We start from the raw sequence: 14454 nt of genomic DNA on the forward strand, positions 1-14454 counted from the left end.
ACAGGCAGAGGCAGAGACACAGGCAGAGGGAGAAGCAGGCTCCATGCAGGGAGCCGGATATGGGACTCGATCCCAGGTCTCCAGGATCACACCCGGGGCTGCAAGCGGCACTAAACTGCTGAGCCACCCTGGCTGCCCAAAATCAGCCCTTTTAGATGTGACTTCTGTAGGTCAATGACAGGAGTCATTGTGTATCCATCTAAGTTTTCTCATTTATCTTACAAACTTTTTCCTGATACAAAGAAAAATTGTGGGACCTCGGGGAGCTAGACCAGTACTTCTTGGGGCTGCAAAATTTTAAATTGTTACGTAGAAAAACAAAAGGACAAGCCAAACATGCTGACTGATAGGACTATCACAGAGGATCATTGTAATCTTGTTCACTAAATCAAAGCTGGAACAGAATGGACGGATAATTCTGTTACCCTATTGATGGATGTTGCTCAAATTCTTAGATGGAAGCACTGGATTCAAGGACGATCCTTCCATTATTAAGCTTTGAGAGTCCCACTGTTTTGTATGCATCGAATGTCACAAAATGGGTAATATTGAAAAGCTGGAGTTTGCTGCCTTTACACCCTTGCATCCTCAAAGGCCAAAGAGTTTGGGCTGTCGGCAGGGGACAAACAGGGAAGATTAAGACTTTGCTCCCAGCACCCTGGCGCACAGCTCCCCACAAGACCCCAGTAACATCCTTAGAACGGCAGGACCTGCAGGTCCTCTGCTTTTGCTGGGTCAGGAGCAAGAAGTCCCAGAGGTCCGGCTCGGGTCCGAGTCCCGGCGCCAGTTACAGCTCGGGGTGCTCCACACTGCCAGAGCCACTCCCAGCTTCACCAAGGACAGAGCGTCTCCTGCCCCGTTGACTGCGAGGTCCCCAACACCTAGGTCAGTTCTGCGCTGGGCCACGGCTCACCCCCTCACGCGTCACTCCTGCTTGTTTCCTCTTCTTAGCCAGCAGGTTCCTTCCGCGCAGTCTGTCCTCCACCCCCGGGGGGGGGGATGTGGGGGAGGATGTGTGTGTGGGGAGGAGGTGGAAGGAAGTGGGGGGAGAGGGGTGGAGGGAGGAGGTGGGGGGGCAGGGGGAGGAGGTGGGGGGGCAAGGCCAAGATCGGGCGGGAATGGTGCGTTCAAAGCCTGCGCTAAGGTTAGGAGGCTTCAGACTTTGCAGGGAGCCTCCTTCTTCGGTCAGAAAGCAAACGGGTGCGCTGCACGGTCGCCTCCGGCCTCCGGGAAAACTCTCCCCAAAGAGATGGAGCCTGGCGTCCAGAGTCAGCAAGCAGGAGCTCCTGGAAGGACACCTAGAGCCACGGTCCCCTCCGGGCCCGGCGCGCCGGGGAGACTCGGGGCACCCCCTAGTGGCCGCCCGGCCGCGCCGCTCCGGGCAGGTTGGGGAGAAGGCGGTGGCGGCAGGGGCGGGGCATCGGGGCGGCGTGGGCGGGGCATCGCGGCGGTGGGCGGGGCGTGGGCGGGGCGTGGGCGGGGCATCGCGGCGGCGGCGGGGCGGCCATGGCGGAGCCCGCGCGGGAGGAGCTCTCGGCCCTGGCCGCGATTTTCTGCGGGCCGGACGAGTGGGAAGTGCTGAGCCGCTCAGGTGACTGCCCCGCGCCGCAGGGCCCGGGCGTCCTTCCCCTCGCCCCCGGGACTGGGCGGACTGCAGGTCCACGACGGGAGCCCTCCTCCCACGCTCGCGGGGGGCGCGCGGCGGGGCCGGGGCCGCGGGAGGCGGCGGGAGAGCGAGGCCACCGCCGCGGGGAGGGGGGCGGCCTGCTGCTCCCGGAGCCCCGCCCCGCCCCCCCCCGCGGCCGTGATGCCTGCAGGGCGCACCGTGCCCAGGGGTGCCCGCCCCCCCGGTTGGAACCCAGCCGCCCCGAGTTGCGTTTCGCCCTCTGTAGCTCGGGCGTGTGTCCCGGGCGCCCGGTTCTCGGTCTCCGAGGGCGGCGCCCCCGCGAGTCACGGGACCCCAGCACCCCGCTCCCGGGACCCGCGTGTGCGGTCCGCGCGGCGCCCGCTCCGAGCCTCTGCTCCGTGACGTTTCCGGGGGGCTGCGCCTCTGGCGTTCCCTGCTCCGCCGAAAGGCGGCGGTCGGGCCGCAGGCTCCGGGGACTCGGTCCTTGAGCTCCCGGGTCCGGGTCCGGGTCCGGGTCCGGGTCCGGCTGCCCCGCAAACGCCCGTGCCCTCTAGGGGCTTACAGTCTAGCGGGGTTCTTTTGGCTCTTTTTTCAACGATGGTTAAAAGGTATTCTGGCCCTGCCTGTGACTTCCAGTAAGTAAAAACCAGGACTGCAGGTGATGGAAAGAAGTGCGGTGATGCAGATAATTTTCCATTTTCACTTAGTTTTTAAATGTATTATGTAAACCTTTTGGCACGGGATTCAGCCTTTTGTTATTTTATTTATTCATGAGAGGCAGAGACACAGGCAGAGGGAGAAGCAGGCGCCATGCAGGGAGCCCGACGCGGGACTCGATCCCGGGTCTCCAGGATCACGCCCTGGGCTGAAGGCCGCGCTAACCACTGAGCGACCCGGGGGGCTGCCCTAGCCTTACGTTATGTTTCAGCAACTACTGAAATTGCTTTTCTGACCATCCGTTGGTTGACCTTTAAGAAAGTAGTCTAAAAAATATTCTGGGTGTTGTGAGAAAACTGTCTAGGACTTAGGTGGGTTTCATGGTATCATTTGGTTGCTTATTCACACAGGAAGCCAGATTTTGGACCTTTTCATTGGTTCTTCTTGCATCACCTGTGGTCATGTGACCACTGTTTTGTTCCAGACACTGCCAGCCAATTCCAATAATGGAGCTGTTTCTTTTTCACTGCCTATCCTGTCAAACTGTCCTCGACAATCCATAGGAAGGAATTTATTTTTAGTGTTTTCTTGTCACCCCTCTTCTGATTGGATAGCATTCATAATTCTTCATCATCTTATTCACTGTCTCCATGTCTTTCTTTATTGATAATTACTTCTGCCTGAAGGCAGGCTATTTGGGAGATCATCAGTTTTTCCAAATTCTTTCATAACGGCTCAGTTGGAATGTCTCGGAAAATTGAACGCATGATTTCCCATTACACCTTAAAGAGGACGGAGTGGTAGTGAGCTGGGTCAGGAGTACATCGCTCAGCCTAAGATACTACTGAGGGGTCAGAGAAAAACCTAAACAAGTAACCCTAGAAAGAAAGAGAGCAGTTTCTTAATAGCGGGAACACTGTGGACCCTTTATCTGCTGTTAAATTGAGCGTGACTTTTAAGCCATGCCTCCTAATTAATTTAATTCAGCGTTCTGGCATCAATAAGTAATTGAATTATAAAAGAATTCAGTGTAACAACTTAGGACATTTTGTTGCTGAAAGGTTCATTGGAGAATAGAACAATTCAGTGATTGAAATAGGGTTGTTTGATGTTCACAACTGGGAATTAAGGGTAAGGTAAGGCCTTCTTTAATAGACCACAATAAACATACAGTGGGCTACTGGCTGCCATTCTCTGGGTCACTGTCGGCCTGGGGTGGAGGATATGAAATTGATACCATTAACACCATCAGTTCCTTTCTGGCCTCCCCACAAATAATGCATCTCCTTGTTCCTCCTGGAATCAGGAGAATATTGTGGGATATTGTGGGTTGGATTGCATTTCTGGTTTGAGGTTGCCTAGGAAGGGTTAGGCTGCCTGCCCAAGGGTCAGCTATTAAGGCCATAAGATTGAAGAGGCTGACTAATTAGAAAATCAGAGTTGTGCTAATTTGTGCTGGGAACTAAGCACATGGCCTCTTTACAATGGTTATAGTAAGCTTATAGTAAGAGGCATCCGGTATAACTGTCTCTTATGGGTACAAATTATGCAACCCCCCACACTGCTATCTACTAGGAAAGGCTGTGGGGTAGACCAAATCCAAAATATTTTACGCCTCCTCATACAGTGCAGTCAGGCCAGTGCCAGGTTTAATGAGGTCACCTTCCATGTACCTGATACTTCATATGCATCTTACTTGATGAGGAGTACTCTTAGCTTTGTTTTATAGAGAAGTTAACAGATGCTCAGGCTGGTTAAGTAACCACCAGGCACCAGAATGTATGGACCTTTGTACTGTATCATACTCCTTGATAGAGATGGGGCTGTTACGTGAGGAAAAGAATTCTTAGCAAGGATAACACTTGTGAAAGACCATCAATGATCACTCAGAGAAAGGAGATAGGTATCACCCAACTTCTATTCAGAGTAATTCTGAAGGGGAGTGTGTGGACATGCTTACATATGCACACCTATCAGATGAAATTGATATTGTTATAAATCCTCACTTCCTTGATGAGGGAGTTGGGGGGGGGTCACAGGTTATATTGCTGTAGTCAGTGCTCATTATCTGTGGAGTTGTATTTCTGGAAATTATCTTGCAGATCAAAAAGTTGTAAAATGGAAGGCATATAAGACTAAATATATAGTGTGTTTGCACAGTAGCTTCAGAGTGAGTTTTTGTATTCTGCTAACACTCATGTTCAGATTGGATTGGGCCCTCTTGCAAAATCAATCATGACTGTCACCCACTGACCCCTCTAAATCTGCTCAGCTCTGTTTCCTGCTGATTGTCAGTACTGTGCTCACCTGTGTAAAACCAATTCAGCCTTGAACTTGACTTCTAACGGATCAGATTGTCACTTTTAGCTTTACTTATTTTTAGTTTTCCTTTTGCTTTTTTTCCTCTAACCGCATTTTAAACACATAAAAATCCAGCCATAACATAGAAACCAGCATGAGTGGATGCATACTCATGGTGAGCTGCCCGGGAGCAAAAGGAAAGAAAGCCCTATGCAATGATGTACAAGAGGGGATTGGGGCTTCTTCATGATTTTTTGAGCAAAGGCTTACTCTGATGATATCTAAACATTGCGAAAAACAAAACACAAAAAAACCTAAAAAACAACAAAAAACCCAAAACCCAAACAAAACCCAAAAACACACAAGTAAAAGGAAAGTCAGTTGTATATGGTTTCTTAATGGATGCTAAATGAATCTTGAAGAATTTGTTCTATTAAATTGTTTACATTTTCCAATATCTTCTGTTAATTGGAGAGCATTTATTAAGTTCCTCTTGTGTGACCATGAAGTAGGGGAAATCCTTAAAAATAACATTGCTGTGGAATTGGGGGTTCAGTTCAGTTTTTCTAGTTTGAATTTTTGTTGTGTGGAGTGTGGTTAAGTGTGTAATTTCTTTCATATACTTGGAAGGAAGAATAAGGTTTGAAACCTATTTTAGTTAGTGTTTTATTTATGAGATTAATGCACTTATTATAAGGCAGAGTGACTTAAAAAAAAAAAAACAACTAGGGAATTTATATGTGAATTTCAACCAGAAACAAGATCTTTTGGTAAGATCTTTAGATTAAAATAGTCTTGGAACTTATGAAATTTTAGTTTTCTAGGGAAAACATAAGTTTTCTTGGGCTTAGATATTTATTGACAAAGATGAATTTGTTAAACTTAATGAGTTTTTTGAGGTTGGCGGGGGTGGGCAAAGATTAGCATTAGATTTAGAGCATGATTACTTTTGTTAATCACTCTTTCTAAGCCAATAATCTTAAAGCAGATAGAGGCAACTTTGTTTTGTGTGTGTTGTGTGTGTGTGTGTGTGTGTGTGTGTTTTAATGAAAAAATCAGATTGACAGTGCATGTGGTTATATGAAAAATTCTGATGTGAGAAAGAGCCAGTTTAGTTGCATGTACAAACTAAGGCAGATATGAAATGAAAGCATAATATACATACTTCTAGAGTTTTAGGGAGAAAATGAGTTTTTAAAAGAATGTATAGTTTTATTACCACATTAAATATCAGCAGAATGGGGTACGTTATTAGGCTTTTCATTTTCCTATAGAGATAACATTTTTTGTAATGTTAGTTTGTAGCGTGTGTGTGTGTGTGTGTGTGTGTGTGTGTGTGTGTGTGTTGTGAAGGGGAAATGGGCAGAGAATCACTGTCTCGGAGAAGACCAATTAGGAAGAATGTTAATCCTTTCCAATTCTTGAAAGAATCAAAGCAATTTTTCTTCTAAACATATAACTAATAATTTTGCAATTTTCTAAGGCAAAAGTAAGGATCTCCCATTGCTTTTTCTTTCTCTCTCTCTCTCTCTCTCTTTTTTTTTTTTTTTTTTTTTTTTTTTTTGAGAGAGAGTGCAAGTGTGAGGGAAGGGAAAGGGAGAGTGATAATCCCAAGCAGGCTCCATACCCAGCATGAAGCCCAATGGGGAGCTTGATCTCACCACCCCGAGATGATGACTTGAGCCAAAATACAGAGCTGGACACCCAACCAACTGAGCCACCCAGGTGCCCCCCTCCCTTGTTTTCTATTTGTAGACTAGGACCAGAAAATTACTAAGAGAGAAAAATGATAATTGGTAAGAAATTGAAAGCCAGCTCAATAGCCTTTTCATACTTTCTCCCTGGACTGCCTGTTTCTGTCAGCTCGCTATCTGCACTGGGGAGGACCAGGTGGGTACTTGAATGGCAGAGACTGGAGAACACTGTGGGTTTCAGGGTTTTGATCAGAAAGGGAGTCTTGCTTGAAGGGAAAAGCTTCCACTGTATTAGTTTCCTGTGGCTGCTATATCCAATTTCCAAAAATGTGGTGGCCTAAAATAACATGTATTTTCTCTCTTGTAGTCCTGAAGGTCAGAAACCTGAAATTGGTTCCACTGGGCTGAAAGCCAGTGGTCAGCAAGGCTGGTTCCCCCTGGGGGCTCTTGGGGGAGAATCTACTTCTTTGCCTTTTCCAGCTTCTAGAGCTGCATTTCTTGCACCCTTTTGCTCATGGTCCTTCTCTGTCTTCAAAGCTTGCAGCATAGCTTCTGACTTCAGAGATTACATTACCTTTTGTAGTACAGTCTCCCTCTGCCTTGCTCTTATAAGGACACTTGTGATTACATTTAGGGCCCATCTCAGAATCATTAACCTAATCACATCTGCAAAAGGCCCTTTTGCTGTGTTCTGGGGATTAGGACATCTTTGGGCCATTATTTAGCTTACCACAGGTAGCAAGGACTTGTGCACCTGTGAGCCCCATAGTTACAAACTAGCTCTCAGAGCTGTAGAGCCATAAAATTGAAAAGTTTCTTATAACTTGTAAAATTGTTTCTTGACTGTTGTCTAAAAAGAAAATTGAGATATTCCAGTGGTGAAGAAAATAGTTCATTTGTTTCAGCCATAATACTTCTGATATGAAAGTACCAGAAAATAAGTTCAAAGTACCATGGGAATCATAAGACAGATTTTAAAGAGGTGATGTTTGTTGAATGATGAATGTATGACAATACATTGTCTCCCATTGAGGGAGAAAGTGGGCTCCCTAAAGGATTTTTGGAGAGTTTATTCAGCCTAATGGTCATACGTTGTCTGTAGGTGTATTTATAATGCCCATTTCACAGTGAAATGTACTAATCTAACTTACATATAGGGACCCTATTTAATAATAAAATATTTTAAAAAATAAGGAACTAGATAGAAGAAAGAAGGGTTTTGAGAAACATGATGGATTGTAGAGGAGTGCACTAAGTAAGTTAGGTTTGGAAAATTTTTCTTTATACAGTACCCATTTTACTTCTGTAAACACATTTCAGTTGTATCATGTTAATACGGCCTTTAAAGTATGATGGTCACTGTGTTTCTGGATGGTGTCTTAAAATAGTGCTTTGCAGCTGATACTGAAGAGTCTGTTAAAAACAACAACAGGGATCCCTGGGTGGCGCAGCGGTTTGGCGCCTGCCTTTGGCCCAGGGCGTGATCCTGGAGACCCGGGATCGAGTCCCACGTCGGGCTCCCTGCATGGAGCCTGCTTCTCCCTCTGCCTGTGTCTCTGCCTCTCTCTCTCTCTCTCTCTCTCTGACTATCGTAAAAAAAAAAAAAAAAAAAAAAAAAAAAAAAAAACCACAACAAAAACCTTTTCATAGCAGATGTGTTTGGTCCTGTGTGAATCAATGTCTGTAAGAACAGCTTTTATATAAATGGAATCAGATGGCTAGAAAGCCATTTTAATGTTCTGTTTGGTTCTTTCAAGGGGGACACATTCAGGTTCCAGTTGTTGAGGCTGTTGAGCAGCAATCCAGGTATGAAAATGAGAAAGGTTTGCCTGCCTCTCTTGTGAAGGAGAATGGAACAAGGGCTTGTGGAGAAAGAAGTAGGGGTAGAGAGAGGCAAGTTAGCTTCAAAGAGATTCGTCTGCACCCAGTTCTGTTCTACTCTGCTCTTCTGATCTGTGTGCTTCTGCCCCCTGCAGAATGAATCAGCCTGACGTTTTATCAACTTTTTGAAAAGTGGGGTGAAGTGGTGTGGAACACATCAGAGGGGTGAAGTCGAGCAAATCTGAAAGAGAGCAGTGTTTCATCTCCTATCCTGTGTGTGCTTTCCCCCTCCTTCTCATGGAGCCAGAAAGGGCTGAATTGATGTCAGCCCCATTTTAGTTCATCTTGTTACCTTCATGTTACACTGATACTAATATATTTGAAGTAGAAAAGAGTGGGGCCAGGCAGTTACTGTCTCATGCACAGTCATCAGTTTCTCTGGCCCTGCAACCACACAGCATTCCAGTCTTTGCTTTGACTTGGATTTGCCACAAAATGACCTTCCTTAGATGTACTGTATAACTTTTAATTACTGATTGTATTTTTTGCAACACTCTGAACATTATTGTGAGTTCATTAAGAGTTTCCAGAATTAGAACTAAGTGTGGGTAGAAAAAAATTTTGTGATGAGAAATCGAGGGCCCCTGGGTGGGTTAGTCGGTTGTCTACCTTCAACTCAGGTCATGATCCCAGAGTCCTGGGATTGAACCCCTCGTTGGGCTTCCTGCTCAACAGGGAGTCTGCTTCTCCCTCTGCTCCTCACGCCGCTTGTGCTTTCTCTCTTGTTCTCTCTTTCAAGTAAATAAATAAAATCTTGAGAGAGAGAGAGAGAAAGCCTTCTGGTAAACGTGAATAGAAATGGGGCAAAAGTGCAAATGCTAAAGAAGCCCCGAGTGCTGGTATTTAGAAGCCCATGAATATGGGTAAGATTGAAGGAGATCTGTAAATCACGGCTCTCTTGGTATTATGTGTCTCTTTGTAAGATATCTCCAGTTTTGTCATGAATCCTAAATTCTCATTGAAAACAAAAATCTTAACTTCTTGGTGTGCCATTCAAATTGAATTATGTATAGCTAATCATTATTTTTCGATGCTTTCCAGAAACAGATGGGACGGTATTCAGAATTCTCACAAAAGCCGAAGGACTTACGGGTGCGGATGTCCCTTTAGAATTGGTGTTCCATTTGCCGGTCAATTACCCTTCGTGTCTACCTGGTATCTCAGTTCACTCCAAACACTTGACCCGGGCCCAGTCCATGACTGTGAAAGAGAAATTACTTAAGCAAGCAGAGAACCTTTTGTCGGAACCTATGATTCACGAGTTGGTTCTTTGGATTCAGCAGAATCTCAGGCACATCCTCAACCAACTAGAAACTGGAAGTGGCAGTGAAAAGTGTACTTTTGCAACAGGCATGACCGTGGAAGATGGACTGTGGATAACTCTTTTGCATTTAGATCACATGAGAGCAAAGACCAAGTATGTCAAAACTGTTGAGAAGTGGGCTTCCGATTTAAAGCTGACAGGAAGACTGATGTTCATGGGTAAAATAATACTGATTTTACTGCAAGGAGACAGAAGCAATATCAAGGTGCCAAAAATTTTAACATTGAATATGAATTTGGCTATTTTCTGTAAAATGGTGTGTCTATAAGTGTGTTTTGTGACCATGGGACAAATTAATCATTAAGATGTTAATGAATCTCTATTTTTTAAAGAATGTCTCTAACTTCTAATTACGACTACAAACTTGCAAAGCTTGAAGAATAAGTGGATATTTAAAAAATTATTCCATTTGATGAAAGTGATAGATCATAAGAAAATCTCTGTGGTGCATGAATGTTTGTTTCTGTAATTAGCTTTGAGCCTCAACTTTATAAACGTGCACTAAAAGTTCGTGCATATTTAGATTTTATTCCTCAAGAACAGCAAAGTATATCTGTTTATGAGTAGTATGTAAAAGTTTTATCTTTTTGTCAGTTAAAAACACATTCTGATGCTTTAATTTGGCTTCCATAATACCTGGAAAGAGGAGCTGGTTCCCCCTAACCAGGATTTAGTGTTAGTGGAAGTAGCATCATTAAGGCTGTCAGCTTGTCACCTCCTACCTAACTTTTGCTTTCCACCTGACTTGTCTCAGCAGCTGCTTTCAAAATCATCATCTTCAGATTCTCCAAGTTTGCATTCTCCACTCATCTAACCTGTTTTCTGTGGGACCAGATGAGGAAAGCTGCTTATTATATTCTAAATCTTGAAAGCACTACAAATCACTTAATAGGTTTTATGCTTTCAGATGGGTTGGGTCAAGAATACTTACAATTGAATTTATTCAAAACAGATTTAGCTTGCACAACCTATAATCTGAAAGATTTGTAGAATAACTTTTTCAGGATGGGCTTTTTCAGGATGGGCGCTTATCACAATACTTATTTGGCATTTGGTTAACCAGATTAGTGTTGGGGTTATAGCTCTAGATGCCACAAATAATTAAAGTTTAAATCTTAGTTTGAGGTCTGACCAAAGTACCAGATATGCAAGGTGATTTATAGTATATGTATAAAACTGGACATTTCGGGTAAACTACTGGCTAACAAAATGAATACAAATTAATTTCCTTGTTCATATTTCCCTGAAAGGCTCAGATTTTTCTTTAGGCCAGCTCAGGAATGGTAGGCTAAGTGCAGCTGTTTTGCAGATGTTGTTACTCAGATTGGATCCATCAGTTAATTAACAAGTATTTATTCATATGACTAGAACTTTGCTAATGTAGAGAAATTATACTTTTTATTTTTTTTTATTTTTTAAAAAATTTATTTATTCATGAAAGACACAGAGAAAGAGAGAGGCAGAGGGAGAAGCAGGCTCCATGCAGGAAGCCCGATGTGGGTTTTGATCCCGGGACTCCAGGATCACGCCCTGGGCTGAAGGCAGATGCTCAACCGCTGAGCCACCCAGGCATCCCGAAATTATACTTTTTAAAGAGTTTTTTTAAAAAGATTTTATTTATTTATTCATGAGAGACACAGAGAGAGAAACAGAGACATAGGCAGAGGGAGAAGCAGGCTCCCTGTGGAAAACCCAATGCAGGACTTTATCCCAGGACCCCTGGATCATGCCCTGAGCCAAAGGCAGATGCTCAACCACTGAGCCACCCAGGCATCCCTAATGTGTTTTCTTTTTTATGAGCTTTCCCTAAAATACTATTTAATGTAAATATCTTGGTTAGATTTTTTTAAAAATTTTTATTTATTTATGATTGTCACAGAGAGAGAGAGAGAGAGAGAGAGAGAGAGGCAGAGACACAGGCAGAGGGAGAAGCAGGCTCCATGCAGGGAGCCCGACGTGGGATTCGATCCTGGGTCTCCAGGATCGCACCCTGGGCCAAAGGCAGGCTCCAAACCGCTGAGCCACCCAGGGATCCCTCTTGGTTAGATTTTTAAAGATTGTACATCAGGATTGAGAATTGGAGGTACATATTTATAGATACCATCCAATTTGAATGGTAAGTGCTGTGTGCCTATTATCTTTTTTCAGGCACAGAAATAGTAATAATACTGCCAGTAGATGTACTATTTTTTTTTTAAGATTTTTATTCATTTATTCATGAGAGACACAGAGAGAGAGAGAGGCAGAGACACAGGCAGAGGGAGAAGCAGGCTACATGCAGGGAGCCCGATGTGGAACTTGATCCTAGGACTCCAGGATCACGCCCTGGGCCAAAGGCAAGAGCCAAACCACTGAGCCACCCAGGGATCCCCTGGCTGTACTATTAATTGTGCCATAGTACTCTGTGCCAGCCTGTCCTCTGAGTGCTTTGCATGTATTAACTCATTTAATCGTCACAGCTTCCCATAAGGTGGGTGCCGTTCTGAGTACTGTTTTATGGAGTAGGTTCCTGAGGCACAGAGGGCTTAGATAACCAGCCTGGAATCAGATTCAGGAGGCCACGCAGTCCAGATTTAAACCTGTGTAGTTTGATGGCCTCCTTCAACCAGCACATTGTTCTGCCTAGAATAGAAAGACACTGTAGCCCTCTTCCTGCTTGATTCAGAGAGTACTCCAGGCAGGAAAATAACCCTGCAGGCCCATGGCTCCTTTAAAACTAGGATTTGGAGATTCAGAGTAAGATATGTATTTAATGTACTGATTTATCATTTAGGAGTACCTGATTCTTCAGAAAACCTCCAAAGTAGATGTGGACTCAAGTGGAAAGAAATGCAAAGAGAAAATGATTAGTGTACTGTTTGAAACAAAAGTACAGACAGAACACAAAAGGTATAATTTAGTACGATTGCAGATGGAAAAGTAACTGAATCGATAATTATACTCTGACAAATCTAGGCATATTCATGAGTTTCTCTTGTATAATGCAGGTTTCTGGCATTTGAAGTCAAAGAGTATTCATCGTTGGATGAGTTACAAAAGGAATTTGAAACTGCAGGACTTAAGAAGCTTTTCTCCGAATTTGTTCTCGGGCTGGTAAAATGAAATGGAAGACAGGAATCTTTAGTAAGACAGCAGTGTTTTTTTGTTTTGTTTTGTTTTGTGTTTTACATTGGATTTTGGGAATGGCTAATTGAAATCCTCGTAAGGGAACAATTTTAAAGTTTCTCTGAAGCAAAATGATAGACACCGTTCTAACTTTGAGAACAAAGGCCCATTTTGTTTATGGACTATTAAACAGTAAAAACACCCAAGTATTCTAATTTTTGCCAGTAAAGGCTAGATTCATTAGAAGGAGCGTTATTTGAAAGATAAATATAAAATGATGATGGTAAATGAGCTCTTGTGATTATATAGAGGATTTGTTTGGAACTGTGCAATTTTCTGGCCAATTTTCTTGTAATTAAATGAATTTTTTTAAAGATTTGTTTTCATGTTTACTTTTTTCATGTTTATATTTTTAGCTTTTGATCACGATTTTCCTCCATTCAGCTTATTATGTCTAATGTTTTAACTTGAATGTTAAGAAAAATACAACACTGATTTCTTTGCGAAAGTGCATAAACTGTTGGTTTAAATACAAACCAAAGAAGTTCTATAGAACTTGATTTTTGGTCACTTTCTTTGGGGTCCCAGATAGCATGGTACTTGTCAGCTATAGGACTAGAGAGCCAATTTAAATAATAATACTTATAATAATAAATATTTATTATTATAAATATTTTTAAATTATTATTGTGGGAGGGACACAGAGGGAGAGGGAGAGAAAGAATCTTAAAGCAGGCTTCATGCCCAGCGTTTTTTTTTTTTATATAATGAATAAATTTATTGTCTTACAAAAATCATTGTCTAGAAATATGGGAATACAAGAAAAAAGATATTTGCAGTCAGGTGTCTGGTGGTCAACAGCCAGTACAATTCATAAAGGGGGAAAAACCAAAGATTCCAAACCCACGTGACAAATTCTTCCTAACAGGTGTTAAAGCTTTTAACCCAAAAGGTTTGTGTTTTCAAGCACATTGCAAAGGATCAAGGATTTATAATTAACACTGATTCATTGTCACTGAATGTTTATAATACCACTTCGACTAGAGAGGTACATGATACGAAGCACAGTTGAATTGTTACAGAGGGGCTTGATGTTACTACTAATATGATCTGAGATGAAATTGAGTCAGATGCTTAACCAACTGAGCCACCAGGTTCCCCTTAAAATAATTTTTGGAAAAACTTACCTTCTGGTTTTACAAGGAAAGAAATGTTTTACATAAAATGACTTGTTGGATGGAGGAAATGATATAGAGATTACTATTTTTTCTTTCTTTTTTTTATATGAGAGAGAGAGTGTGAGCACAAATGGGGAGGAGGGGCAGAGGGAGAGGAAGAAGCATTCTCCTGGCTGAGCAGGGAGCCTGATGTGGGGCTCCATCCCAGGACCCTGGGATCATGATCTGAGCCAAACGCAGATGCATAACTGACTGAGCCACCCAGAGACCCTTAGATACTATTTTTTATTTCTTAGGAAATATGTTGAAGTATGATATCTTAAAATATATTTATTACAACCTAAGGAAGAAAGAAGCCATAAAATAAAAGCTTGTATTACAATCTGTAACAAAAATGTAAGGAGGCATTTATGTTTGAGAAAGGGTATTTGTGTTCATAAAATCAGTTGTGCTTCCAAAATAAAGGGCCAAGTGATGGAGGAAAGGCTATGCAAATCGCTTTCACTGCATCTATGAAGTACGATGAGGTCATTATAAAATCATAACTGATGGGAGACATAAGTGAGGAAATGTTGCAGCATGCTGGTAGTGTTTCTTGACTGTGCTGCTCTGGGGCCACAGTGGCTCAATCTGATTGTCTCACTTTCAGGCACCCTTATAATTTAATTAATTTAATTATATCTACCT

At 43.1% G+C, this 14454-nt stretch overlaps 1 protein-coding gene across 4 annotated transcripts; it reads left to right on the plus strand.

Moving 5' to 3' along the window:
* Nucleotides 1–1492: 1492 nt before the first annotated feature.
* Nucleotides 1493–12963, plus strand: RWDD3 (RWD domain containing 3). 4 transcript variants are annotated; one of them, XM_055341348.1, is made up of 4 exons: nt 1493–1591; nt 9202–9689; nt 12258–12373; nt 12472–12963. In XM_055341348.1, exons 1-4 carry the CDS (start codon nt 1507–1509, stop codon nt 12584–12586), a joined length of 804 nt encoding a protein of 267 aa, XP_055197323.1. In that variant the 5' UTR covers nt 1493–1506; the 3' UTR covers nt 12587–12963. The 4 variants fall into 4 exon arrangements, with proteins under 4 accessions (XP_055197323.1, XP_055197325.1, XP_055197326.1 ...); XM_055341349.1 differs by having other exon boundaries at nt 1506–1591; nt 9208–9689; XM_055341350.1 differs by lacking the exon at nt 12258–12373.
* The last annotated feature ends 1491 nt before the right edge of the window (nt 12964–14454 follow it).

Source organism: Nyctereutes procyonoides, unplaced genomic scaffold (assembly GCF_905146905.1).
Source record: "Nyctereutes procyonoides isolate TBG_1078 unplaced genomic scaffold, NYPRO_anot_genome, whole genome shotgun sequence".
Lineage (NCBI taxonomy): Eukaryota > Metazoa > Chordata > Mammalia > Carnivora > Canidae > Nyctereutes > Nyctereutes procyonoides.

Coding starts and splice junctions, on each gene's coding strand:
- RWDD3 (XM_055341348.1), top strand. CDS start 1,507: ATGGCGGAGCCCGCGCGGGAGGAGCTCTCGGCCCTGGCCGCGATTTTC. Junction 1,592..9,201: donor GGAAGTGCTGAGCCGCTCAG/GTGACTGCCCCG, acceptor GATGCTTTCCAG/AAACAGATGGGACGGTATTC. Junction 9,690..12,257: donor GAGACAGAAGCAATATCAAG/GTGCCAAAAATT, acceptor TTTATCATTTAG/GAGTACCTGATTCTTCAGAA.